Source organism: Trichoplax adhaerens, genomic scaffold (assembly GCF_000150275.1).
Source record: "Trichoplax adhaerens TRIADscaffold_15 genomic scaffold, whole genome shotgun sequence".
Taxonomy (NCBI): domain Eukaryota; kingdom Metazoa; phylum Placozoa; class Uniplacotomia; order Trichoplacea; family Trichoplacidae; genus Trichoplax; species Trichoplax adhaerens.
Window position 1 is genome coordinate 1,213,806 of NW_002060957.1, and position 27,974 is coordinate 1,241,779.

General features: G+C 32.7%; 2 protein-coding genes across 2 annotated transcripts; both read left to right on the top strand.

The window, feature by feature from the left end:
• Positions 1-10,585: 10,585 nt before the first annotated feature.
• On the top strand, positions 10,586-19,253 carry TRIADDRAFT_64278 (uncharacterized protein; the record flags this gene model as incomplete). The annotated part of the gene is made up of 27 exons (XM_002116358.1): positions 10,586-10,685; positions 10,802-10,896; positions 10,985-11,059; positions 11,169-11,221; positions 11,429-11,507; positions 11,717-11,843; positions 12,112-12,269; positions 12,388-12,485; positions 12,680-12,803; positions 13,781-13,825; positions 13,897-14,001; positions 14,187-14,266; positions 14,374-14,421; positions 14,561-14,613; positions 14,694-14,759; positions 14,844-14,891; positions 15,020-15,115; positions 15,620-15,689; positions 15,739-15,808; positions 15,944-16,047; positions 16,141-16,206; positions 16,452-16,506; positions 16,596-16,695; positions 16,776-16,834; positions 17,386-17,532; positions 18,280-18,378; positions 19,155-19,253. 27 exons carry the CDS (start codon positions 10,586-10,588, stop codon positions 19,251-19,253), a joined length of 2,319 nt encoding a protein of 772 aa, XP_002116394.1.
• A 602-nt stretch (positions 19,254-19,855) lies between these two features.
• Positions 19,856-27,959, top strand: TRIADDRAFT_60463 (uncharacterized protein; the record flags this gene model as incomplete). Its single annotated transcript, XM_002116359.1, has 26 exons — positions 19,856-19,858; positions 20,052-20,129; positions 20,594-20,711; positions 20,863-20,973; positions 21,078-21,172; positions 21,363-21,437; positions 21,625-21,677; positions 22,151-22,229; positions 22,451-22,577; positions 22,770-22,993; positions 23,072-23,169; positions 23,345-23,468; positions 24,022-24,066; positions 24,207-24,311; positions 24,494-24,573; positions 25,122-25,169; positions 25,285-25,340; positions 25,427-25,492; positions 25,811-25,906; positions 26,026-26,095; positions 26,512-26,577; positions 26,759-26,813; positions 26,907-27,006; positions 27,124-27,182; positions 27,595-27,741; positions 27,843-27,959. 26 exons carry the CDS (start codon positions 19,856-19,858, stop codon positions 27,957-27,959), a joined length of 2,295 nt encoding a protein of 764 aa, XP_002116395.1.
• Positions 27,960-27,974: the final 15 nt, after the last annotated feature.

Here is a 27,974-nt window from a genome sequence, read left to right on the forward strand (position 1 = left end):
CTTATCGCATATCCGTATAAAATATCATTAAAAACGAGGAGTTGCAAAAAGGAAATTAAAAAATTGAATTGAATTGGTATAGCATGATGCAACCGTAAACTTGAATCATCCTATCGTATATTAATAGCAAAATGATTCTTTCTCTGAGTAATAACCTCACTAAGTGCCGATGTGAGTATGCCTAGGGAATTTTATAGTTTTACCTACCTTAAGCAATATCTTATTTCTTATCGCATAGACGTACAAAATATCACTGAAAACGAGGTGATTTTAGAAAGGAAATGAAAAATTGAATTAGTATAGACTGATGCCAATGTAAATATGAATTACGTTATTATATAGCAGTAGCAAAATGATTATTGTCTCTCAGTCATTGCCTCACTGAATGCTCACATTAGCATAGCTAGAGAATTTTACAGTTGTATCTGCCTAAAGCCATATTATTATTTGTCACATATCCGTACAAAATATCATTAAAACGAGGCATTTTTGAGAAAGGAGTTGATATTATTAAGAAAGGAAATGGAGAAACTAAATTTGAATTAGTATAGCATAATGTCCATGTAAACATGAGTTACTTTATCGTATTGCTGTAGCAAAAAGGTTCTTTTCTATCAGCAATAATCTCACTGAATGTTCATATTAGCATAGTTAGAGGATTCTATAGTTATATCCGCCTCAAGCTGTCATATAGCAATAGCAATTGCTACCGTCCAAGTACGAAATCCAGTCATATGTGTTTTGATGTGCTATGTTTTTCATTCCTGTGATTGGCCGGGCAATCCTGGCCAATCTCAGGAATAACCGGCCAATCTCAAAAATGATTCGCGATATTATTTGTCGCATATCCGTATGAAATATCATTAAAACGAGGTATTTTAAGTAAAAAGTTTACATTATTAAGAAAGGAAATAGAGAAACTAAATTTGAATTAGTATGGCATGATGTCCATGTAAACATGAATCACTCTATCGTATTGCAGTAGCAAAGTGATTCTCTTCTATCAGTAATAACCTCACTAAGTGTTCGTATTAGCATGATCAGAGAATTCAATAACTTTATCCGCCCAAAGTTGTCTTATTACTTATCGCTTATCCATCTAAAATATTATTTTTAATTGAAAACTAGTCATTTTTAGAAAGGTAATGAAAAATTGAATTCAATTGTAGTCAAGTTTAGCCGGCTAAAACTCTTGTAAGATTGTTATGTTGACCATCATACATCATCAGAAATGCGTAACTGGTAGGGGTCATAATTGGGCCATGGTAAAATCAACAAAATAGGGTTGTAAATCATATGTAGTTCTCTACTACCGGTATAGAATGGATAATGTAACTTTTTCAATATTGATCTGAAAGGCTAGAGTGATTATGCTCGCCTTTTGAGGCTAACAGAGGTCAATAAAGCATGACTGGCCTATTAGTGATTTCCACTTCATAGGGAAGATTACTTCCACCTTCTGATCGAGTTGCGGATAGCCAAGACATCTCATAGAATAATGAACCTGGGGTAATGCTATCCCTAGCTGTCATAATCATGTTATTAATTACTTTAGGAATTCTCTGTCTAGACTTTCTACGTGATGCAATCGAATGCCATGCTTGATAGTCACCACGCTAAAATTGAGAGAGAATATGGTCTATCCAAGCTGACTGAAACCAAAATGAGAGAGATCGTTGAGTCTATTGGATGGGCATGATGGATTCCATTGGCTTTCGAGCTGTATTGATTTATCTGCCATATGCTGTTACTAGAGTTCATCTTGACGTAATGTAATCTATTTCCAACTTGAATAGCTTGCTAGAGTCCAGATGAATATTCTACTTGTGCACCATGATTCATTGTTGACATAAAGCAGTAGGCTCCGCCTGGCATCACAAGACTGAGTTCAATAGCAAGAAATAATGCTGATTGTTGATGATCCATATTTCATCCTAGCTCATTTATATTGGATCAGGGCTTGGTACAAGCTTTGTTTTGACAACCTAAGCTATTGTATTGATATTATTGATTCAATAATCGCATAATTTGCTGCAGCAATCCTAAGCCAAGAAGATCCAATTTGAATATAATTTCATCAACAAGCTCCGCCTTGCATTATTCAAAGTTGATTTCTTATCCCTATTCCAATTAAGCCAATCATTATCGAGATCAATCCAGCCTATATGATCTCCTTCATCTTGTCATTTCATTTCATCTTGGTGTGTTTTCATGCACGCAAGCCAGCAGGAAGTTTTTCAATTATTCAAGTATCTTGGCTGAAATTTTTTTCAACATGGGGAAAATGGTAAGTCATGATAGCCTTGCTGTCCAACTTGCTGATGGCTGGCGATCATTCTATCGTTAGCTGTACATCTAGAATACAGTAGTATAGGCATTTTAATTTCATTTTGATATCCTTTTTTCTGATATTTGGTGGGATTAAGTATGCGTAGATTGATGAGTACTGCATACGGATTAAAAAAATGCAATTGGATCTGTATTATGAACATCTTGAAAACTAGAAAGAATCAACAAGGCGTTCTTCATCAGCCGTACCAAGAATGGATATTAGTCATGATCGAGCTCTGTTTCCCGTCCAATTGATGACAATGTTTATTAGGCGATGATGCATTGAAATGATTCTCCATAATCATGGAAATGATGATGGAAAAATAAACCCTAAAGTGATGAGCGCTAGCGCACTACCTTGTCGTAGCTACCGTAACAACCAACATCAAGAGGGTCATGCATAAATTATTAGAAGAGAAATTAATGGGCAAATTATTTTTAGCCTACACAGTAATCGATGAATTTCTGAATTAAAGGATGATGTAATTTTGCAAATTCATCATCACCCATTCTACTTGCACTACTCTTTGTGCTTGGGATTCGATTGTCTTGCTTTGCTATGTCTTCTACTTTCCATTGCGACAAGGATACGGTGGACAGGGACGCCGTTAAATATACATTCAATCGCCGGCACCCAAACTAATCGGCAGCCCTAACTGCACGGATAAGCCGATAGATGAAAAGACTTATAAACTGCTTTTAACTCATTATACTGTACAAGAAGAAGGCATCGATGATTCATAAATGCATTACTTTTGTGCTTAGGATCAGATTGTACTGCTTTCCTTTGTCTTCCATTTTCTATTGCGACAAGGATACAAAATACCTATATCGTTGATTTTGAAACCGATCCATGGCTTCCAAACCAATCGGTAGTAGTACAATTTGACTTGATATTTATAACTCTTATACAGTACGTCTCGTGAATCTGTAGATAATTCTTGAACTTTATCAGCTTGAGTTTTATTATCAAATTATGCGTTCAATGGAAATTATCGCTCATCCTATCATGAAAATGATGTAAAAAAAAAAGCGATCAACACAATCACTGTTTCGTTTTCTAGCAATCTTGACGAATGACTTTAGGAAATGCTTTAAGGATGATAAAATGACATTGTAACCGTTACGTTAACAAATGAGAAAATGATGCTAAAAAATCAATCGATGCCATTTCATTGGGTATTTCCTCATCCGTTTGTCATAGGTAATAGCTCACTTAGATTAGGTGGAGAAAATTAGACTAATCCTTTCAGTAGAATGAAAAATCATCCTAGTCTTATATCATCCATGATGATAGGAAATCCAGTGTTCAAATTGACTTCAACTTTTACTTTTTTAAATACTAACATTAAGGCTGGAAATTCTCATAACGCTCATTCTGTGCGCATCGATCGCCTAATGGAAATATTCCGATTTACTGAGGCTCGATAGGATTATACGCGTATCGCATTCTATAAGGTAGCAAATCCGCTATTGCAAGACTCTGAGTAGTCTGCTTGAAAAAGTTTTATTTTCTACTGGGATAAGACGGATTTCATGCTATTATTACCACACATTACATCATCAAAATCTCTAGAAGAAGATGATAGGGCCGAGTCCACCATTTTCTAGCCAATTCTGATTGATGTGCTTGACGTCTGGATAGGATCAAGGCGCGTCGTACTCTTTTTTTAAGAGTTCATCTCCCTAATTCAATCATGATTTATTTTGCTAGCTCATGTTACTATAATGAATTTAATTAGACCAACAACTATCCTAATTATTCAATCATTTTATATAACGCTCGATCCATTTTGTAATCCGTGTATCTTAGCCATGGCAATAAGAATCAAATTGCCAGGTATTGCTAGCATTTTGACAAGTAGATGGTCATCCACGACAGCAAGATCGAGTTTGGATAGAGTCATGATGGCCCTCCGCACTCCATTGGATTTAATTGCATTATCCATTTCCTCATTGAGTCTTATTACTTCCGTCTAGGTAAAATAGACGGTGAAAAGAAACTTGAAGCTTACTTTGGTCTGTTTGATAAAATATTATGACCGTATTCTAGCCTGCTGGCATCATCAAATCTATTCACACCTGCCAAGATTATTTTATTTTCTTTTAAATTGCTCGCCATAGTCTATAAAAATTTATCTTGAACAATCAATTGATGTTCGATTTGATTATTGGCCATTTCGGATCGATCAACGCATAGCTACCCTTACTATTATATTCAAGGCTTAATTGCTTTGCATCGATATAATGCATGGATAGCTTTCCGGTCCTTAATTAATACTATTACAATACTAGATTAATCACTGAACTGCTTTCTTTCGATTTAATGCGGGAATAACTTCCTAGCCCTGAATGCTATGAGAATACTATATTAATGAGGGAATTGCTTTGTATCCACCTTATGCTTGGTGGGGGGGGGGGGGGGGAATAGCTTCCTTCTACTTGTGGATATAAATAGTAGGACTACAAATAAGTTCTATTCCTTGATAATTTATAACTATTTTTTGCTTTTCCATCGATATTTGAAATATGGATTGTCTAGATGAAATGGATAATGTCAGTTATGACCGAATTGCCTAGTATTAGCATATTGTTTTGGAAATTAGCTGTCTTTCGATCGATATTTGAAACATTGATATGCCCAGATAAAATGAACAGTAATTTGGAATTTGTTAAGCGACGTATTAATCTCTCAAGCTTGGCTGATACCGTAGCTCCATGATGATTTTTTTTTATACTATTTAGCGGTGATACTGTGATTGTTACTTGATCACGGCATTCTATGCCTAGATATTAGTAGCAGGAATCGATGAGGGTTCTAATACTTAATCGATGGATAGCTTGTCCAATTTTTTGGGCCTTTTCGGTTGATATTTAAGCGATACTTTACTCTCTCAAGTCAAGCTGATATACTACATCTATACTAACTACATCAATATTCATTTGGAAGATCTCTTATAGCACTTAATTTGTTCTTAGCTTTGACAATATCAATCATAGTAGCCTTTCATCGTAGCGAATAGAAATTAGCTTTTTTTTCAGAAGAGTACTCCTACTCTCTTCTTGCCTTTTACGATAGCGATTAATAGTCGCGTTTCATTTGACGAATAGACAGCAGCATGATCGCACAGCATCTTTCGTACAATTTCTTCTTCTTATTATTGAATCAATCATAATCATAGTCATGGTTGATCCTGCTTTATTCGGAGAGAAGCTGTAACGATTTGATATTTAAAACCGCTTAGTTTGGATTTATACTGTGTGTCGAATGTAATCGTCTACAATTTGCTGCTTCTATCAATACTTTTAAATAAATGAATAAATCAACGTACTCTCACTTTCCGAAACATGCATTCCTATTTCTATTTCACCGTGATCTATCAACATAAGCTGGAATACTATTTTTCGGCTGGGAACATACCCGATCGATACTGGCAGCCATCCAATCTGTAGCCATCACAACACTAGAATAATTCATTTTGCTTTCTGAGCTAATCAGTAGTAATGAGTGTTGTTGTACGTAATTATTTTATTTCAGCTAGGGCATTAATATCATTTCTCATTTCGTATTAGAAAATAAATGAGCTTCTCTTGCACGAATTGATAATCGTCTTGTATCATGACCAATAAACATAAGTAACCTTGCTCGACGAATTCACTGCCAAACAGCATCAAAATGGCATCGATATTTGATCATAGCCGAATAAACGAATCTTTTAGTTTAAGAGAATTGCAAAGACCATCATCTTTCATAAGTATTTTAATCTGTAGACAGTAACTATAGCCAATAATAAGTGTAATCCGATGAGATTTTGGTGTCGTTGATGGTACAATTCAGAAAATGGCTTAACCTGGGTTGTATGAATTGATAATCACCCTGCACTATGACTAATAAACATAGATAGCGTTGCTTGAACGAATTAATTGCATAGTATTATCAAATGGAAATGAATCGTTTACTGTTAGTTAAAGAGAATTGTAAAGACCATCATCCTCCATTTGCATTTAGATCTGTTGGCAGTAACCTTAGCCAATAATAAATGAATACTTACTGGCGATGATCAACTCTGTAGCCGTAGCGAAACTAGATGCATACATTCACTTTGTTTTTTGAGCTGATCAGTATTGATTAATACTATTCTATTTTAGCTAGAGCAATAATGTTGTTTTTAATCTCATATTGGATAATTAGTTGGTTTCTATTGTATGAATTGATATTGATCTTGCATCGTACCAAATCAATATGGGTAGCATGACTACTGTAAACGAATTTATTACAAAATAAGCTCGAAAGGTATTGAAAAAAAGGAATTGCGTAGATAAAGAGAATTGCAAAGATGATCGATCATCCTTCATTTGCGTTTAAATCTGTTAGCAATAACCTTATGCGATGATGAGTGCGATCCAATACGATATTTTGGTGTCGTTCTCACAATAATTTATACATTCTTAATAAAATAGGTTTCAATACTTTTACTTCCGTATTAGTTCAAAATAAACCTTTGGATGAGTTGATAAAGGAAAATGTTCCTCGTTGAGATTGATACTCTATTAATATTTGAAAATATTCGTCTGCTAGTGCAGGAAAAGTTATCATGGTGAATGCTATGATATCATAATTGGTTTACCTTTAAAAAATGGTGCTGCCGAATAGAATCTTTCATGTCATCGAGTGATCTAGCTTCTACCCTGATGTTGCTAAATATTTTTCAATAGGATTGAGCACATAAAGCAATTAATTTCTCCTTTCATAATAAGTGTAGTCTAGATATCGACAAGATGTAAAAATAATCCTCATAATAATTATTGATATTAATCTAATTTTCATTTCTACTTCTTATTGTTGTCGTAAAATCTAGGACGATTTTCCGGAGACTAAAGTCCAGCGAAGCAGCGGTATTAGTAGGACGACAGTCCTTGTCCTTATTGTGATTATCTTATTAGTAGCTGCAGCTGCCATTACCGCTGTCGTTGTGATCATGAAAAGTAAGGCAATATTAATTAAGATGATTAACGTAGAGATTGAGAAGAATTATCAGGATAATAAACAAGATAAATAAAAGAATGAGTACATCGTTAATATCGACTTTTGTAATGCAAGCGGTATGGAATTATGTTTGTCAGTATATTTTTTTACTCAGTTTGAATGTAAGACATCATTAGTATAGATAGTTTTAATGCAAATGGGTATGCAAAGATGCTTACCAGTATAATTTATTAGCTAGGTTGATTGTAAGAATACCTAGCTTAACGACGAAGCAAAAATTCCTTTATTTATTTATAGAGTTTTTTTTTCAGTTTCGACATGTTTCATTGTCGTGCTCTATACTGATAAATCTATTTTATGTATGCCTATGTACTAAATGATAGCTTGATGGCCTTGCTATTCGCTATAATGATGATGATATTTCATCTATACATGCTCCTGTTCATGATCATGATTTTCCCTTGTAAATTGCAAAAATATCCCTCAGGATGATAGTATTATTTTAGGAACGTTGCTGTCTGTATATGTTAGTTTTAATTCAAAATGTAATCTACTGTAAACTCCTAAACTGGTATCTAAGCTGTAGATAATCTCAGTGTTTACGGAAGAGCTGGAAATAATATAATTAGATTATAGAATAACATTAATTTGCTGGCAGAAAGAAGTCCCTTAGACAAAACATAGTAATAAACAGATCCTTATGAGTTCCTAATTTGATGGAATTGATATTTTGCATCAAACAGCGCTACTGAAGAATAAATTAACTAAATCAACGACTAGAATAAATAAATCCCTAGGGTAAATATAGCAATAAAAAGGTTTCTACCTCCTCAATACCCAATAGCTTTGATACTTTAAAATTAGGATAACATTAAAAAAAGTTTTAACGAGAAGTTATTGATACAGGAGCTAAACTTTACGATCTACGTCACCTCTGAGAATTATTTTGATATAAATGAGCATACATTGATTAAGTATTGCAATGGACCTGTCTGATTCTCCACAATACAACCAGGAAGGATTAACTAGAGTAATGATAAAATCTTTGCTTATGAAATATCCATTTTTCTTAGTTTAGATGGATTATATTTTAAATTTGTATTCTTATTGCCATGAAGTGATTATATAACCTTAACAGTCTAAAGTAAACTGTACAATAGCTACAAAACAGTAACTGTTTCTTAAATATACATGATCCTTTTCATGAGAAATTGGTCAAGATTACAAACAATTTAAATGTCATGATTGAATAAGAGTAACTAGTTAATGTTGTCGGGATCATAAGTCATTACTTTCTCAATAGTTTAATATCGTAGGTAATAATTATTTGGAAATAAAGGGGGATTTTCCGCATATCCTTTAGTAACTTATCTTCTGTCAAGTCACTAGACTAGAAAGGTTCTTGATTTAATCCGCTACTTCTAACTATAGCGGATATCGATGATAGCATTACTCTTATACTTTGGGAAGATCCAGTTATTTTTTCTAGCTACGTGTACAGTAGTTATCACTGATCGCATCAATCATATAGCTAGGGTAGATTTTGTAACTTTTCTAGCTATAATGGTATCGATGATCGAATCAGTCACATAGCCAGAACAGTTCCGTTATTTTTTCTAGTTATAGTAATTATCGATGATCGAATCAGCTATATACCTAGAGAAGATTTCTTTACTTTTCCAACAATAGGGCATATAGATGATCGAATCAGTTATATAGCCAAAGTAGAACCCGTTATTTTTTCAGCTATAAAGATTATATAGTATATATTATCAATAATTGGATCAGTATTATAAATAGGATACACTCCGCTATTTTCTAGTTACAGCAGTTTATCCACGATCGGATCACTCATATAGCTATAGTCGATTCCCTTGCTTTTCTAGCTATAATAGTTATCTGTAATCGGATCAGTTATACAGTTCGGATATATCCCGTTATTTTTGTAAATATAGTAGTTATTGATGATCGAGTCAATCATGTAGCTAGCGTAGATCCTGTTATTTTTCTAGCTATAGCAGTTATCGAAATCGGATTAGCCACATAGCTAGAGTAAGTGTCGACATTGATCCTCTTACTTTTTAGCTATACTACATTGTTTATCGACGATCAATCATGTAGATAGGATAGATCTCATAAATTTTTTAGCTATTTTAGTTATCGATGATTAGTCGATATAAATGGAGCAGATCCCGTTATTGGCATTCTAGAATGGAGAAAATATGCACATCTCCCATGGTACCGATGCGTACCATCGCTGATGATTGACAGCAGCATTTTTCTGCCCATAATTAATATCTATATTGATCTTAGTAAGTGAGTAAACATCTTTTAACATTACCATTGGGTTTATTGATCAAACTGCAAGGTAAATTGGAACCAGTTGTATTTATTTATTCTGTCATAGTGTCCCCATCTTGCATCCTATCATTTACATTAGAGCTTCCGATCCACTTTGCTATCGGCTTGTGAACTACCTTACGATATTGTAGTATTCAGTAAAGTGTTTAACGGATCGATTTTAGTGTCTAGTGCCGATGATTTAGGCTATAGAGAACACAAATTTGTATTTATTTACTATCCAAGCTGTACCTGATGTTGACATGCGGTGGAATGTTGGATTTCTTATTACCAAATTGATATTAATTATTGCCTATTGTACAGCCATACCAGTTTTAATTTTCTCAATTCTACGTTTACGTATATCATTTATTTAAGATATTTCCAATGCTGGTATGATAAGCTTCAGTATTAATTTGAACTGTATAAAATACGAATAGCTGTTGATTAAATACAAAAGGAATATTATTTGAGCCAGTATAGAATTAGAATCTTATTATTGATCTACTACAATTTAAAATAAATCTCTTGATTGATCATAAGGATAAATAAAGGCATCACCCGGCAAAATGATGTCAAAAACGACTAAGATCATTATTATTGGCCTGAATTGGCTAATACGATATACATAATATACTGGAACTACTCCATCATTTTCAATTATTTATTTACATCCTAGTAAACGTTAATGCAGATCAAAACCTTTTGCATGGATCTGATTCTATGCTAAAAATAAACTACCATCATTAACCTTATCGATACCGATATTGTGCTATCAAATAGCTACAATTCTTCTATAAACTGTTTCTATAATCGTTTTCCTTGTAGCAGCTATCTCCAGCTATGTAACCAATTGAAAGTTATTTTAATGCCCACTCAAAGTTTTCATTACCTCTATTCGCAGATCAACAACAAGCCCAGACTAGTATGCCTACGCCAAATAATTTCAAAGGCAAAGTCTTTGGAATTAGTGAATTGTACAATGGATCATTTTATGCTCGATCAGTATATGTCAGTTGGATAAGTGGTAAGCTAACTGATTATCAAGCAAATTCTACCCAACTGAAGGAATAATATAATCAATGGATACAAGCCTTTAATCAATTTCACACTTTAACCTTGATTCCTATCTGTTGAATATAGATACTTCCTACGAGTACACAGACACCAATGGCGATCTCGTCGAGTACGATGTATCCACGAATACTACCAAAGTCCTATTGCCTTATTCGCAAAAGGTAAATATAAACATCTACCAGACTGTAGAAAAATAGTGTCGGTATTTTGGGTTATGAAATGTGTTCTTAAAATTATTTTCTTTTTCAGAATTTGCTCAAGATAGCAAGATCTTGGATTAGTCCTGATGGCCTATTCTTACTTCTATCCTATCAAATGAGATATGTAAGCTATGTTACGATGGCCATTTTGGCGATGGATATTGATGGCTGCCAATCGGCTAGAATGAATCGTTGTTCTAATTGATATTCTTGTTTCGATTGAAAATTCATAGCTCTATCGCTACTCTTTCTATGCTCGCTATATCGTCTACCGAATTTCAGACAAGTAAGTTGATTTTTGAAGCGCTAGAGTGTCGTTTTATGTAAATGGATAGTTATATTTGGCAAAAATCGTCATAAGAATATGGAGTAAATTATCCTTCGCTAATAAATTCATAGCCATAGCCATAGATTAACATAATCGGAACGTATTCACATATCAAGAAGATAGTGACTGTAAAATCATCTAATTTTTTTATTATTTTGCTTCAAGGCAAATTTTCTACTTGGAGCCAATGGGAAGTGGAAAAGAATTAAGATATATGGGTTGGTCAGCAAGTGGCCATAAATTGGTAAATTCTATAAGCGTTGAGTAAAACTTGAAGTTTGATGATTTTGTAATGCAAGAATGCGAAATGAATATGGATATGCAGTTTCCCCCAGCAATTTACTAATTTGGAACTGCTTAATTTCTAAGTGTTACAATCTTACAGTGTCATACTATTGAAGTATGCAAATTCTATAGATTTAATAACGCGATGCATCTTATGTTCTATTTCAGTCTTTCGTTTTTGGAAATGATGTCTATGTTCTATCCGATCCTACCAATGACAAAAACATGGTACGATTAACGACCACCGGTGTCGACAAAGTCGTATTTAATGGTGTTCCTGATTGGAACAACGAAGGTTTGTTGCGATATTTGGATGTTATAAATAGAATTCATCAGTGTGTAGATTTGGTTTCGTAAATCGTTAATCTTGTACAAAGATGAGATGAACAATTTACTCATCGTCGTAGAGTTAAAATAATTCATTGCTCCAAATTCATACCGTACTGAACGTGGATGAACCTTATATAGATCCTATTGGATCTTAGATTAATACTAAAAAAGTTCGACTTCTTAGCTTCTACAATATTGCGATAAAATAAAGCAATTATCTTTCATATTTATAGAGGAAATTTTAAGTAGCAACAATGCCATCTACTGGTCCAAGGGTTCTACCTATGTGTGCTATGGTTCATTTAATGCAACTGGTGTTGGATCTGCTCACTGGGTGTTATACAATGGCAAAGGTTCTTATACTAGCATCGTTAAAGTTCCTTATCCCAAGGTAAGATCAGTTTTTTTGATCATAGCTTAATAAGGTTAAATTCGATATTTCGGTTGTTTTTAGAAATGAATATTTCCGCAATAATTAAATTTCATCAATAATATTCCATTTCATTCAGAGTGGTTCAATCAATTCCAAAGTAACCATTTATGTCACTAAAGCCAACGATGCTGCTACTACCCTTCAATTAATGCCACCAACCGATTTCCTTAACGGGTAATCCTTTTTCGGATATAATCAATTATTAGGTGTTCTATTTGCTGAAAGATTTAAAATTAAGAGTTAAACTTTATTTGACTATGAGCACCTGAAGAAATGATTAGATGAAAAGTGTACGCGTAGATTAGTATTGCCTGCTGTATAGGAGGACATTTTGTGATATTTCCACTTGCATTTAAATTATAAAATAGGGAATATTATTATACCAACGTAGTCTGGGCTTCTGATACTGTGGTTACTGTGACTTGGCTAAACCGATTCTCTAATGTCAGCGCTTTAATGTCATGCGATGCTACCAATGGTCAATGCAGAGAAGTAAGTAGTTAATTTGAAAGGTTTCTGCAAAAGCCTTGCATAGATATTCAGGCAATAGGCGAACTTTCATCCTATTTTATTTGTGAATAGGGTAATCATCGAGTATTAGAATCTGCTACCCTTTAGCTTGATAGATAATTGCGTCAGTGCAACTTATTTGGGATAGTCATAAAATTTTGGGGAGTAGCTGTTCTATCATGTACAATGTACATAATATCATATAAAAAGAAATTAAGATTTTATGTAAGAATAGTTCTGAAACTGGATAGATGACAATCAAGTTGCTACTATGATATCATTTGTTAAGGAATGCAGCGAACGTTGCATTGCCAGAAGTTGATAATTCCTTATACATGTACTGTACATTACATAATACCAAAAAATGCTGATGTAATCCTTTTTTAAGCAAAATTATGGGCTACTTCAAATACTTAGTGCATCTAGTAGTCCATGCATAAGCAATAATATAAATACAGCGGTATTTGCATAGGAATGCTGCTCAAATCATATCGATGGCAGCTAAAGAATATTCTGTACACGGATACGTGTACATATTTTAGAATTTTTTCTGCTAAGCAAATCACGCTGTTCTAGACTAAGTGGTATGATAGTTCACGTTAAAAATTGTTGTAGTCTCAAGATCGTATTGCAACCGGCAGTAGATAACAAATTCCTAATTTGGACTTCATAAATGCTTCAAGCTGGTGATTGTTACCAGATTTAATTTGATATCGTAACATAGACATGCTCAAATGTTTCTGTCGGTAAAAGTAATTTTAGATTAGTTTTATTGTTGTATTTTACCACTAGAAGAAATTGAGTTTCACATCCAATATGATATATACTACGAGGATATGAATAAGCACAAATTGTAAAGTCTACTCATTTATAGAGCTAAAAGTAGTAATAGATCAGTTGCAAACTATAAGTAAGTTCGCATTAGAATGAAACAATTGTAATTATTTATCTGTGTTTAGATCAATCGTGTATCTGAACCTAATGGATGGATCGATTATCACTACGTAAGTCAGAAATTGCATCAATCAAAAGCTTTAAAATTTATTAAATTAAGTACTGATTTTGAATGATATAGTATAGCCCAAAATTTACCACGGCTGGTGATTCCTACTACGCAGTTTTACCTAGGAAGGGATCTAGCGGTAAAAGCTTTTTCCATCTGGCTAAAGTCTCTCTAACGGTAAGTTGCAAAAATTTTAGAGTTTACTTACTCAGTATAATAAGTGGAATAGTCTACATTGATTCTATGTCAGAGCTAGGACTGAACTATAGCATTTGAATTCATTGCCGTGTTTTACATGCTTATACTTTGTTATTGCGTAAGTTCTAACTTAGATACAACATATTTTGCTGTTCAATTTATAGAATAGCCAGAAAACTTGGCTAACCAGTGGAGACTGGCATGTTACGGTCATTTATGCTTACTCTGAATCCAGAAATTTGCTGTAAGTTTTGCTGATTATTAAATTGATGCGTGAATATTTCATTGCTTCTAATTGGCCATGGCTGATTGAAGGTATTTTAAATGCTGATCGTTTATTATAACTACTAGTTTCTTCCAAAGTACTGAAAAGGGCTCTATCACTAGGAATGTATACAGGTAACATAATGACTATCAAGCTAGCATCATAGCGGGTTACCTGGTATAGGCTAAATTAATAGTACTTGCGGCTTCCTTAATTTTATAACATTATAAGGTACAGAGCTCATTCATAATTGATGAACATATTATTTACTAGTATCGCCACAGATGGATCCAATAAGAAATGTTTAAGCTGCAGTGTTAGGCCAAGTAAGGCTCATGAAATCCCCACTCAATAGCGATTGCATTCGTATTCTTACTCTTGCAAATATCTTAATTTTGTTTCATAGATGAATGTGAATATTTTACTGGCTCTTTCAGCTCAAGTGGTAATTACTACGTACTTGGTTGCAGAGGTAAGTTCATATTTCATTAACTTTCTGCTATTGAATAGATTATTCCATAAAATGATATTACATCCGATGGATACTTGATATTAGGTCCTGGTATTCCATCTTACCAAATGATCAATTCTATTACTGGAGCAAGTAAGATCTCATTAATATTGTTTCGAACGATTCACTAAGTCCAGAATATTGTATACCGCAACCTAGATATTATTTACGACAGTAGCGTATCTAAATTAAAATGATTTGATTCTCTTACCTATGACTAGCCTTCGTGATGGAATCTAATGAGCGACTTAAGAATGCTGTTGCAAGTATCACTGTATCCACCCGAGTTTATGGGGAATTTGCTCATGCTGGCTTCAGTAAGTTTTTCCGATTCAATATGCTAATGAGTATTTCAGCTACGATAGCTAGCTCTAGCTGGAATTAGAAAGGGCGTGATACATTGTCATTTATTGATGTAGCTGTAGCTCCCACATTTAAAGTGCAGTATTTTAATTTAATTAACGTAGTTATCTACGATAACTCTGCTACTTTGGTAGTTTCAACTTTCTATTTATATAAACCGATATCGCTGGTAGATTTCTAGTATCGAAGTAAATGATGATTACCACAATATTCTGCAAAGTCTTATTTGCACTAAACAAAATCATTGAGGTGGATTTCCAGTGATCTAAGTAATGATTATTTTGATATTCTGCAATGTCTTATTTGCCCTTATTGAAATTGTTTTAATTACAGTAATAGATTTACGGTCATCTAAATGATAATTACTTTAATATTATCGCTCTTATAGAAATGATTGTACCTTCTTTTTGCTGTCATTATACGATATCTAAATATTTGTTGTCATCTCCATTAATAAGAAATGAACTATGTTATGTATCGTCCCCCTGGATTTGATGCTTCAAAGAAGTATCCAGTCTTTATGTATATGTAAGTCGAGCTATGATATAAAATAAACAGTTCGAATTTACCGTGATAGGAAATACGTTAGTTACTCTAAATATTCTTATCTGAAATTTCATAGCTACGGAGGTCCTCAAAGCCAACGTGTAAGTATTCGAAAATATGTAATAGGAATTTTATCTAGCTTAAAATTGCCAAGATATAAGCATTAAAATCAGCCGAAGCAATATTAATATTTTAAAGAAATGTTATTATCCCAATTATAATTTAATGGCTTATAGGTAAACAAAGAATTTGGTTTAGGCTGGGCAGAATACTTCTCGTCCTACTTGAATACTATTTGTATCGTATTTGACCCTCGTGGTACCGGCTATAAGAGCAATGAGTATGCAAGCTTTAAGCGGATGGACTCATCTTATAATAACTTTAATAAATACATTAATTCCTATTTATTGATCGTCTACTGTGATTTCATTAGATTTATGTACAGCACTTATAAGAAATTGGGTGTACTGGAGGCTCAAGATGTACAAGCCTTTGGCCGGTAAGTATTTTCGGCCATGCATAAACCAATTGGACGAACAATGACTAATTTATAGCATCCTTGGTTGATCGTCATGTAAAAATCTTTGATTTCAATGAAATGTAGTATAATAATGAACAGTAATATGAGCTAGCAAAAATTGGAAATGTACATCTAAAATCTTAACTTAAGGCGTGCATACCGATTAGAGCTTGTGAATAGATTCAATGAGGAATAATAGCTAACGTGTTATCATACTATAACAGATATCTGCAAACACTGCCTTATGTTGATGGTTCTAACATGGGTGTCTTTGGATGGGTAAGTGATCAATTTTCACTACTGCTAGCTAATTCTTAATCCAGGTACAAAAATTTTTACTTCACAATATTTCTGTTGTTACGGTGTAGTCCTACGGAGGCTATGCCACAGGTATGGTTATTGGCGAGAATAATAATGTTTTCAAATTGGGATTGATGGTTGCTCCTGTCTCCGATTGGAGATTCTACGGTAAGAATGGAAGTTGCGTTGATAAGTACTATTATAATAGAGGATATGAATTCATTTTGGTAGTGATTTTATATTAATAGACACCGGTTATACTGAACGCTTCATGTTAACTCCACAAGCGAACCCTACAGGATATGAGGTAAAGTATTGCAGTTAAAAGGCTAATTTTTAGTGTAATACTGCATGCTCATAGAATACGTTAGACCTTACGAAGGCCTACATCAATTGAGCAGATAGGGGTGGTATTTTCTAGCCTTTGCTTTCATAAAAGGTTAAAATTTAGAGTAAGAGATACAATAATTGATACCGAACAAAAACTGATTTTAGTCCTGGATACGATACACAGCAGACATTGTACAGATAGAATTTATTGTTTTCATACCTGATCAAAATCAAAAATAGTTAACATAATCCTTAAAAGTGAGTAAGGCGCAATATTAATCATTATTTAGGACATGCATTTACAGGAATTAGATGCACAGATTACTAAAAGTGTACGAAATTTATATTTATCACATCTGTCTTAGTAGTAATTAAAATCGATATTAATAATCATGAAGTAATATGTGCAAACATGCCGGCTAGAGCTATTTCTATACATTTACTATCGCATGTAAATAGAAAAAAACGCTCAAAATCCTAGATGCTAATCGAGCTCTTGAATGCAATGTTCATTTTTCTTTATTGCAGCAAGCTTCCATCTTGAATCGCTTGGATGGATTCAAGAACGCTACCGTCTTTATTGCTCACGGTAATGCAGATGATAACGTTCATTTCCAAAATACTGCCGTCTTAGCTCATGCTTTGCAAACTAAACAAATTCAGTTTAAGATGATGGTAAGACGCTTCGTTTCTTCTCATACATTGCTTTCGATGTAGATGATATTTAGCTACTCAATTTTAAATTTCAAATACTTACTAGAATACTATCTTTTAAATAGTTCAAGTCTGGAATACTAAATAACTGCTTTGTTATGATGATATTCTAGATGTATCCCAACCGTGCTCATAGTATCCGAGGTGCTGCTAGAAGACATTTGTTCGTTGCAATGACTAATCTCATTTGTAAAACGTTTAATATTGAGAATCCTATGACCAAAGCATAAAGGAACAACAGATTCTAGGATATGGATCACCAAGGTCATTTTTGTAGTTCCGTTAAATGTGGTAGTTTTTTCTTTTGCGAGTTTATCATGCTAGACGGATAAATTAATCTTTGCTTGTTCTATGTAATCCAGTTTTGGTGTCATTTGTAATTTACTTACTTTATTAGTTTTTCAACCTTTGTTTTAATTGATATCTTACAAGTTAGTTGCATCCAATATTGCGATGGATATGCTGTGCATTTAGTCCTTCATGCAATTAGCATAGAGTTGGATTCATAATTTGAATATTTGATAAGTTAAATTCATTTTACTGCAATTCACCTTTATAGTTTGGTAATTTATTAGATAGCTCTTTGCTTCTGTGCTTTAGTCGCTATGGTTATCGAGCAATCGGCCTGATTGAACGGTTACTTAACTTGTTTTTATCAAGAATAGGATGTAATCGCATAACTGAATAAATATGTAATTTCAATTATAGGCCTGTAGTTATTTTGTAATCAATGGGGATATTTTGAAGAAGTTAAAGGGTGGCTTAAACAAATTCAGTAAAAGACGTAACACGAGCTTAAAATGGATAGTATGAATTATGCCATACTATTTTAATCAGGCTATTTAGTTACAGCATCAGCGTGAATCTGTTAAGCTATACTATTATTTATCCGCACATCAAGTTATCGTTTATTTGTTTAGTTTAGAGTATACAGAGATGGATAATATACTAATGAGATACAGATATCCCCAACATCCGTCTACGAAGGTATAAATAATTTATGAAATTGAAACTGCACTAACGTGGTTATAACCACTGTAGTACGCTAGTTCTTAGCTAGCCTGATGGATTTAATTGTATCAGTATTGAAAATCCAGTTCTTGAAATTTAACTTGAACTGATATCGCAGCTACCATATGATATTCTATTTTATAGTATTAGTACTATTTAGGGTTTAGGCTAATTAATTGCAGGTTTACTGCGAATCTGATAAGCTATGCTGGTGTTCATCCACACATGTAGTTGTCAGTTATTTGTTCAGATGACGGTATAGAAAGATCGATGATAGACGAATAGGATAAGTATATCTCTAACACACGTCCACGAGGGTAGAAATAATTTGCGAAATTTAAACTGCACTAATGTGTTTATAGCTACAGTAGTAGGTTAGTTCTTACTTGGCCTGTTGTATTTATTGATGTCAATATTGAAATCCATTTCTTGAAACGTAACTTAAGCTGATACAGTATTGTAGCTACTTTGTGCTACTCTATTTATAGTATCAGGACTATTTAAGATTTTAATAAACGGAGATAATTCAAAGATTCTGCAAAACAATCAAGTTATGAATATTGTATCCATAGGCCAAAGCAGAAACTGTACTCGAGACCAAAACTCGACCACTTTACGTCTACCAGTTTAGGCTGACTTTGCAGCCGCCAATATTTGATTTAGTGAGATAATAAGGTATGAATAAATACATTTACTTCGGCGATACTCTACAGCGTAAATTTTACTCATTCATTCTAACAGCTATAAAGTAGGATTTTACACTGTTGTAATTGGCATTTTTAGTTTTAGTCAAGCTAGAAATTTTTATCATAATATTTACTCCGATTTAGTGTCTCAGAGTACCTGCATCACCTAAATAAAGGTAGTTACAAATCCTGTAGAGATTAGCTTGCTCTTTGTGGTCTTTAAATACCATAGGAAGAATTAAAAAAATCTATATTGAATCAGCAAGTGATCTATTGTATAAGTCACTCTTGTATCTATGTATAACTTGACTCTACGTATAAAGTAGAATTAAATGCTTTCAAAGGTAGATGGAATCCTTTTGTAAATTTAACTCGTTGTACTAATGGATTACTCTCAATATACGTATATCCAGTTTTCATGTAAATAATTGCATATGATTGTTATATAAATCAAATAAACTATTTTTAACCCAATAAAATAAGCCTGTAGGCTAACTTTTGGCTTTAAAACTCAAACAGTAAAGGTAAAAACAGCTGCATGGTCTATTAGATAATATATGTAATATATTTGAGCTCCACCTGGCAAGATGGTAAGTGTTGACTCAGCCCTGGACGATCATTCTATGCACTATCGTAATTTCAGCATATTTTCACATTCGCTTAAACAGTCATAAAAAACTGGCTCACAAGATTTATGATATTGGGATGGGCAAATGCTAACAAAAGTGTTTTGCTTCCGATTTGATCATTTTAATCTTTAAATTATCTATTCATACCCTATAGACGAACACTAATTGCCATAGTAGAATTCCTATACCTAATTGTGAGTTGAGTAGCTATACTGAAAGTTTAACAATTATGGTAAGTTAGCTAGAATAGTTTTGGCTGGATTTCTTGTTCGATATTCTATCAATAGAAATTCTACCTCCTTAATGTGTTCTTTTAAAGATCTTGGTGTTAATGATAGTAAATAATTTTAATTTTGATAACAATTTTTACTCCAAATGTGTCATTAATCGATAGTTAATATCTGAAAGAAGTTAAATTAAAATTTAAATTACAGAACTTTGTTCATTTATATAACGATTTTATTAGTAGCTCTAGGTTATAGTATTTGTCATTGATTAAGCAATAATGACGATATTATAGCCAGTCTGATCAGAAACTTGTTGAGTTACCTTCCGAATAAACTTTACATTACGCACCTTTGCTTCACAAGTCCCCAGTCAACCCAGGAAAGACCAAATCTTTCTCAGTTTTCATTCATATCAAGCTCCAACGTTAATGGTACGTTGATTAATTTAGGTATTATTTTATTCATTTAGGGGACTCCTAGAATTCAAATTCGAAATACGGATCGAAAGACCTATATTTTAATCGGGTCAATAATTTTGTTCGTTGGTGCTATTGTAGGAATTATAGCAGTAACTATATATTTAAGAAGTTAGTTTGCAACTTAAAATAATCTTAAGAATTAAGGATGGTGGAGCTGATTCTATCCAGTCCCTCTATTTTTTACGCATTATTCAATCCAGTTTTAGTTGCGAGGCAGTCGAAATTTAAACTAACTTGAAATCATAATGATATTGACTAGACAGCAACATTGATGCTCAACCGCCTAGTTACCAAGGCCGTATTTATGGATTCAGCCAGCTTTTCAACTCTTCATTTAATCCACAGTCAGTCTATGTGAGCTGGCTTAGCGGTATATTGATCCACTCCTCTTTTAATATTAATATTAATTTTCTTTTCCCGCTGTCAATATAGATATGTCGAATCGCTTATCTTTCTATCTTCTTAACATGATAGATACATCCTATGAATATAACAATGCAGATGGAGATCTTATAGAATACAATGTTGATACTAATACTTCTAAAACCCTTCTAACAGCATCTGAAAAGGTGAGATTTTCTTATTCTTTGAACTATTTCTCCTAGAACTATAAACTAGTTTACCTCTGCTAGCTCTTATGGTTTGAATAAAATTGAAAGTACTAAATATATTCTAGTTTATTGCCTTAATAAAATCAAGTACTGGCAGTAATGCATTATGCAATTATAATTCCATGCAATATAAATTTCCTTTGCATAGGCATCACTTAAAGGGGAAAGGACTTGGATTAGTCCTGATGGCCAATATTTATTGCTAGCCTATGAAGTGAAATTGGTGTGTTAATCATTTAAATTCATAATTGCAATGAGTTCTATAGACTAAATCAGTGCCTATAAGAAAATCTATTATGGTTCTTTTAATAGTAGATCTAGCTGTCTCTTCTTAGCAATATATCTTCCGAAAGATATATCAGATATTTATTCAGTGTCTCTTATGCTTTTTCTAATCTATGTTTGCTTAGCAATATCGATATTCTTTCTTTGCACGTTACGTGGCTTACAGGATCTCAGATAAGTAAGAATTTGATTTCGTTCGTCATTTGTAATCGGATTATCTAGCGTAATCAGTCTAAGACCTGCCGTCTTCTTTAATTTGGTTTACTATGAACAATAATAGTTACATCTTGATCGTAGATTTTGGCTGGTATTTAACTTTACGTTATTAGTTCGATCCGAACTATGCATAATCGTAATTTGTTCTAATATCAGGATATTAATAAAACTTTTTAACTTGTAAATTTATTTAGAATTCAGTTAAATTCAATAATGAAATCATTTATAGCAATTCACTGATATATCTATATATAACATCAAGGCTAATTTCCGTTACGAAGCTATAAATTCTCCTTCATTAATGAAATAGATAAACATTAACTATTTATAATTGAAGTAAAGCTAAGATTTGCTTCATATTTTTAGAGAATTCATCGAATGAAATGATAATGATACGCTAATTATATCATGTAATTTAATTTATTTTTCATCAAGAAAAGTATTTCGCCTGGAGCCTATGGGAAGTAGTAAACTATTGCGATATATGGGCTGGTCAGCTACAGGTCACCAATTGGTAAGAAATTGAAATTTAGTATTTTGGTAGAAAATAGATTGAAGCTCCGGGTCATAATAGCTTCGACATTCGTTAATCTTACGGTATAAGATTTGAGATAATAAGATGATATTCTAAGCTCTTTAAATTATGTAGTGAAAACTTCCTTTACAGACGCAATTAACTACTTATTTGATAATAATTAAAGCTTTGCAAATGGTGTATACATTCTCTTTCACTAGGCATTTATCTATCTAAACGATATATACGTTATACCTGATCCAACGCAAGGGAATGCTTCTGTCCGATTAACAAATACTGGAGTTGATGGAATTATTTTTAATGGTGTACCGGATTGGAATAGCGAAGGTAATTATCTCAAATCAAAAAAATATCTGCTGCAAATTAGGCTATTAGAGAATTGAGATCAAATTTATAGTAATTTAGCCCCAAATTTTAAATTTAAGAGCTGCTGCATTACCGACTACATTATAGCCTCAATGCTGCAATAGGGAACTGTGTACTTGTATACTCCATAATGCTAACATTATAAAATTTTAGCGAGAAATATCGCTATCTTCTTTAACACCCTTGAATTGCATATTCTTGCATCATTATCTACCTTAGAGGAAATTTTATATAGTAGTAATGCACTATATTGGTCTAAATCGTCTACCTATATCTGCTATGGGAATTATAATGCTAGTGGAGTTGGTTCAGCGCAATGGATGTGGTACGAAGGGAAAATGTCTTATACTACAGTTAAATCGATTCAATATCCTAAGGTAAAGCGTTCAATCCTGTTAATGTTGAATATTTTCTCGTCGATTCTTATTGTCGCTCCTTTTATATCTTTCTTTTAGGCTGGTACTAAAAACTCTAAAATAGCAGTCTATGTCACCAAAGCAACGGATGCTAGAAACGTTGTTCAGCTACTTCCCCCGGCAAAATTTGCTAACGAGTAATGATAATTGGTCACGTAATCTAGTAGAAACTTGTTCATAGGTTTTCAATTGCATATATTCTTACGTATTGTTTGGATAAATAAGATAATTTATTACATTCAATTTAAATGATTTACTGCTGGCAACTTCAGCATTTTCAATATCATTTATCATTTTGCCCATTTGGAATAGAGAATATTATTTCACTAATGTGGTTTGGGCATCCGATACTATTGTTACTGTGACGTGGCTAAATCGATTTTCTAACACAAGCATTTTAATGTCATGTGATGCAACCAATGGGCAATGTCGGCAGGTGAGATGTAAAATAATCCAAGATATTTAATGCAATTTCGCCTTTATTGCACAATTTCAGTTTGATATGTACGTCTTAATTTTGGCTCAATACGAATGCTGATAAGACATGTCTACGAGTTGCTACTATTTTTAAAGCTAAATCTAGTCTCAGAAATAATAGCACTGAAAATATTGTAAGTGCACTAGTATATTGAAATATTAAAATTACGTTTGCAGATATATATCACAAGAACACTAACCAACATCAATCGTTGCTTAATTCTATTCTCGTCTTTTAATAATGCTTATAATTATTTTAAAACATTTCAATCACTGACTATATGAAAAACTATAGCTAACATAATTGGGCTACATAATCTACATATTTCTATACTTAATATATTAAACTATTAGAATTTCGTTTACGGTTGTATATCACAAAGACTGCTTGCCATGCAATAATAGTTTTTATCTAAAATATTTCAATCATCGGCTGCACTAGAAACTGTAATCAATTTAATTGGATGACATAGCCTATTTACTTCTATATTCAACTATAATTCTTTAAATAGATTCATCATCTAACACAATCAAACGGCTGGATAGACTACAAATATGTAAGTTTCATAGATTTTGGACTATGCTCAATATTTCATTTACCTTCGAACGCGGACATATCATAGGCTATATTCTACTAAAACTAATTGAAACTAATGTTTCTCATTTAATGTATTTAAAACTTGTGGATAATTACTAGAAAAGCCCATTATTCAATTCCGCTGGTGATTATTACTTTGCTGTTCTTCCTAAGAAAGGTGCGAGTGGAAAAACATATTTCCATATAGCTCGAGTAACACTTTCGGTAAGTTAATGCCACTGTAAGTACAGGAATATCTTAGATTGAAATGTTATGTTATACTGGAATAAGCTAATGCTGGCCTTCTTTTGCACGTCAGAAAGTATTCATATACCATAAAGTAAATTCGTAAAGAGGTTAATAATATCTTAAAATCTTGAATTTTATCACTTATCGTTCTCATATAGGACGGGAGAAAATTTTGGTTAACTGCTGGCAACTGGCAAGTTACAACTATTTACGCCTATTCCGAAGCCAGGCAGTTGATGTAAGCTAGTGGAAATAAAGTCTAGGTTTTGTCCGAATAGGAAGGATAGTCTATTCAACCGCATATTTATTTAACATTTTTTTAGCGTAATTCTTCTTCTATCTAAGATTATATACTATTCATTTAAATCTTTAAATGTCTGTGTAAAAATTATGTTTTGGGTTTAAATGAGAAATGTAGGGATCGAACAGATATGTACTTGTGTAATCTTATTGTAGATAAATTAGTTGTATAATATAGCTATATTATACAACTAATATTATGCTACATACCACATAATTTATTGTTTTAGCTTGCTCATTTAATAGGGCTTAAACCGATATTCCGCATGTAACATATCTTTACAATTTTAATTACATAAATTGATGAGCTAATATACTGCTGAAGCGAACTGAGTTATATAAGTGATGCCATAAGTACAGCTAAACAGATCCAATTCATTAATAAAATTTTTAAGATAGCAATATCTTGTTATTATTTGATATCCGCTACAGTTTTACTTATTAAGCTGATAATATAATTTAATATAATCATATCTATATGAACAGATTTTTTCAGAGTACTCAACTAAGTTCTACCAGTAGAAATATTTATAGGTAAGAAGGAATAAAGTTATTGCGGTAATATCTTTAAAAAGATTCTTGCAAAGAGAAAGCCTCTAATTTTTTTTTAATTTCAATTGCCAATTAACTCTCCATTTCATATCTGCAGTGTTTCGATTAATGGTACTAATAAGAAATGTATTAGCTGTAATTTTAAGCCCATTGGTAAGGCTATACTCATAAATATCGATATATAGTATAAATTGTGTTACTAGCGTGGCTATTATCTGATAAGATAAATTTATTGTCAGAGGAATGCAACTTCTATACTGGTTCATTTAGTACAAATGGACATTATTGCCTACTTGGTTGCCGAGGTATGAAATTTTTATCTCATTTCTAACGCAGTATTTGATTTGTCTTTTATACTTAAAATGATTGATGATATCACTTTATCTCCCCTAACTATACTCGATGACTATAATTATAAATTGCTAGTAAGAAATTTTGCTGTAGTCCTTTCTACTGAATACTAAATGATGTATAAGCATCTATCATTGGTATCCATTTTAGGTCCAGGAATTCCTTCCTATCACCTTATCAGCACTCAATCCAATCTTCGTATGTATATAAAAATAGGCCAATTCCTAAAATTTGTTATTCATACTAATAATTTAGCCTTACTTTTACCTCAGATGTGACAATGGAAACAAATCAACGCCTTAGAAATATACTAAAAGACATTACATTACCCAAGCGCGAAATTATGGAGTTTGAACGCGACGGATATAGTTAGTTGATTACTTCTATCTTATCCTCGATTTATAGGCTAACTTTAATAATTTTTAGGAATATTAAATCTAAAATGATTCGATGTCAGCAATAATTTTCTATTTTCTTCCCTAATCAGAGATGAACACTTTTATTTATTATCCTCCTGGATTTGATAAGGATAAGCAGTATCCTGTGTTAATGTATAAGTGAGTACCATCATATTTTCTACATGATTTTGATTTTTCTAGCTTGTTGATGTCATGAAATTATAATTTTAAACTTCAACAAAGTTATGGTGGGCCACAAAGCCAACTAGTAAGTTTACTTTCAGAAATTTTTGCTTCTCATTTTCCGATGCATTTTAAATTTCTTGTTAGTTTTAGATTATTATTCATTCCACGATCACTAGGTCAATCAACAATTTGGATTAGGATGGCCAGAATATTTCTCGTCCTTTTTGCAAATGATTGTTATTACCATCGATCCTCGTGGAACTGGCTATAAAAGCAATGAGTAAAACATCCTTTTCTTGGCCTGATAATTGTATTGGTTGAAACTAGGATCAATTTTGCTATTTTCTAAAATTTTTAAATTATTGCTATGATCTTCATCTATGTATTAGGTTTATGTATAGCACATACTTGAGAATGGGTGTACAAGAAGCAGAGGATATCATTGCCTTCGCAAAGTTCGATTCACTTCAGTTTCATTTGCATTATTTACTGATTTTAATTTTAAGTAAATAGTATTGAGTAGACAATGTAATTGGTAGCTAATTGATAATCTGCAATTACTCCATGACTGAATAATAGAGCAAGGGCAGTCATAAACTTAAATATATTGATTAAACTAATTTTATTTTTCGAAAGGTATATTAAAACATTCCGTTATGTTCATAAAAGTAAAGTGGGCATATTTGGATGGGTAATATGCTTGTTTTGATATATTATTTTCTAGTTTCCTTAACTAATAGAATTAAACAATATCAAGAAATTTTAATATTGAATTAATTAATAGTCCCATGGGGCCTATCTTGGAGGTATGGCTATGGGTATTAATGACCATGTTTTCAGTTTGGGTCTACTTGTTGCTCCAGTATCTGATTTTAGATTTTATGGTAAGTAGAAAATTTGTTAAGCCTTGCCTATTCTACTGATATCCAAATTTCCCTGGAGCAATAATAGCCAATTTATATACCTTAATATCGTTAATGATTGGCAACTTCGTATAATAGATACTGGTTACACTGAAAGGTTTATGCTTTCACCTAAAGAAAACTTAAAGGGCTATGAAGTATGCAAGTTCTCATTGCCTGTATTTTTTCAGTTAGCAAGATTTATTTACATCTAAGATTGAGTTAATTGAAAAATATGCAATAAAAAAGTGGATAGTATTAAAAATTGAGCAAAGTTTTTGACATTATTGTTATATATCTCTTAATTTAGCGTACACGTCTCTGGAACTCTTTGTTATATGTATATTTCTTCTGTTAATTATTATAATATCTGATATGTGAGCATATATGAAATTAATTAGCAAAGAATGAAAAAATGTACTATATAAGGTCGGAAAGCATCTAAAGTACTGCAAGTTAAACTGCTTAATCGTTAGATTTAATTTTTGTGTCCATAAAAATGTTGGTCAGCTACTACGCCATTTATTAGCATCTTCTATCTGGTAAGGTGAATCATTGTTTATAAATTAGGAAGCTTCAATCCTCAATAGACTGGATGGATTCAAAAATGCGACAGTTTTTATTGCTCATGGCAATGCCGACGATAACGTTCATTTTCAAAATAGTGCAGTCTTGGTTCAATCATTGCAGGAGAAAGGAATCCAATTTAGAATGATGGTAAGTAAAAGTTTGCAGTAGTGCAGCTAGCAGTTGATATCAAGTACGTTTATTGATCTATATAGAGCTCATAATTAACTGTGCTTACTCCATATCTGCAGATGTATCCAAATAAAAATCATAATATTGATGGTTATGGAAGGAAACATTTATTTGTCGCCATGACCAATTTGATTGCGGAAAAATTTGTTTTAGCTAATCCGTTCCAAAATAATTAAATTATAAAATTCTTG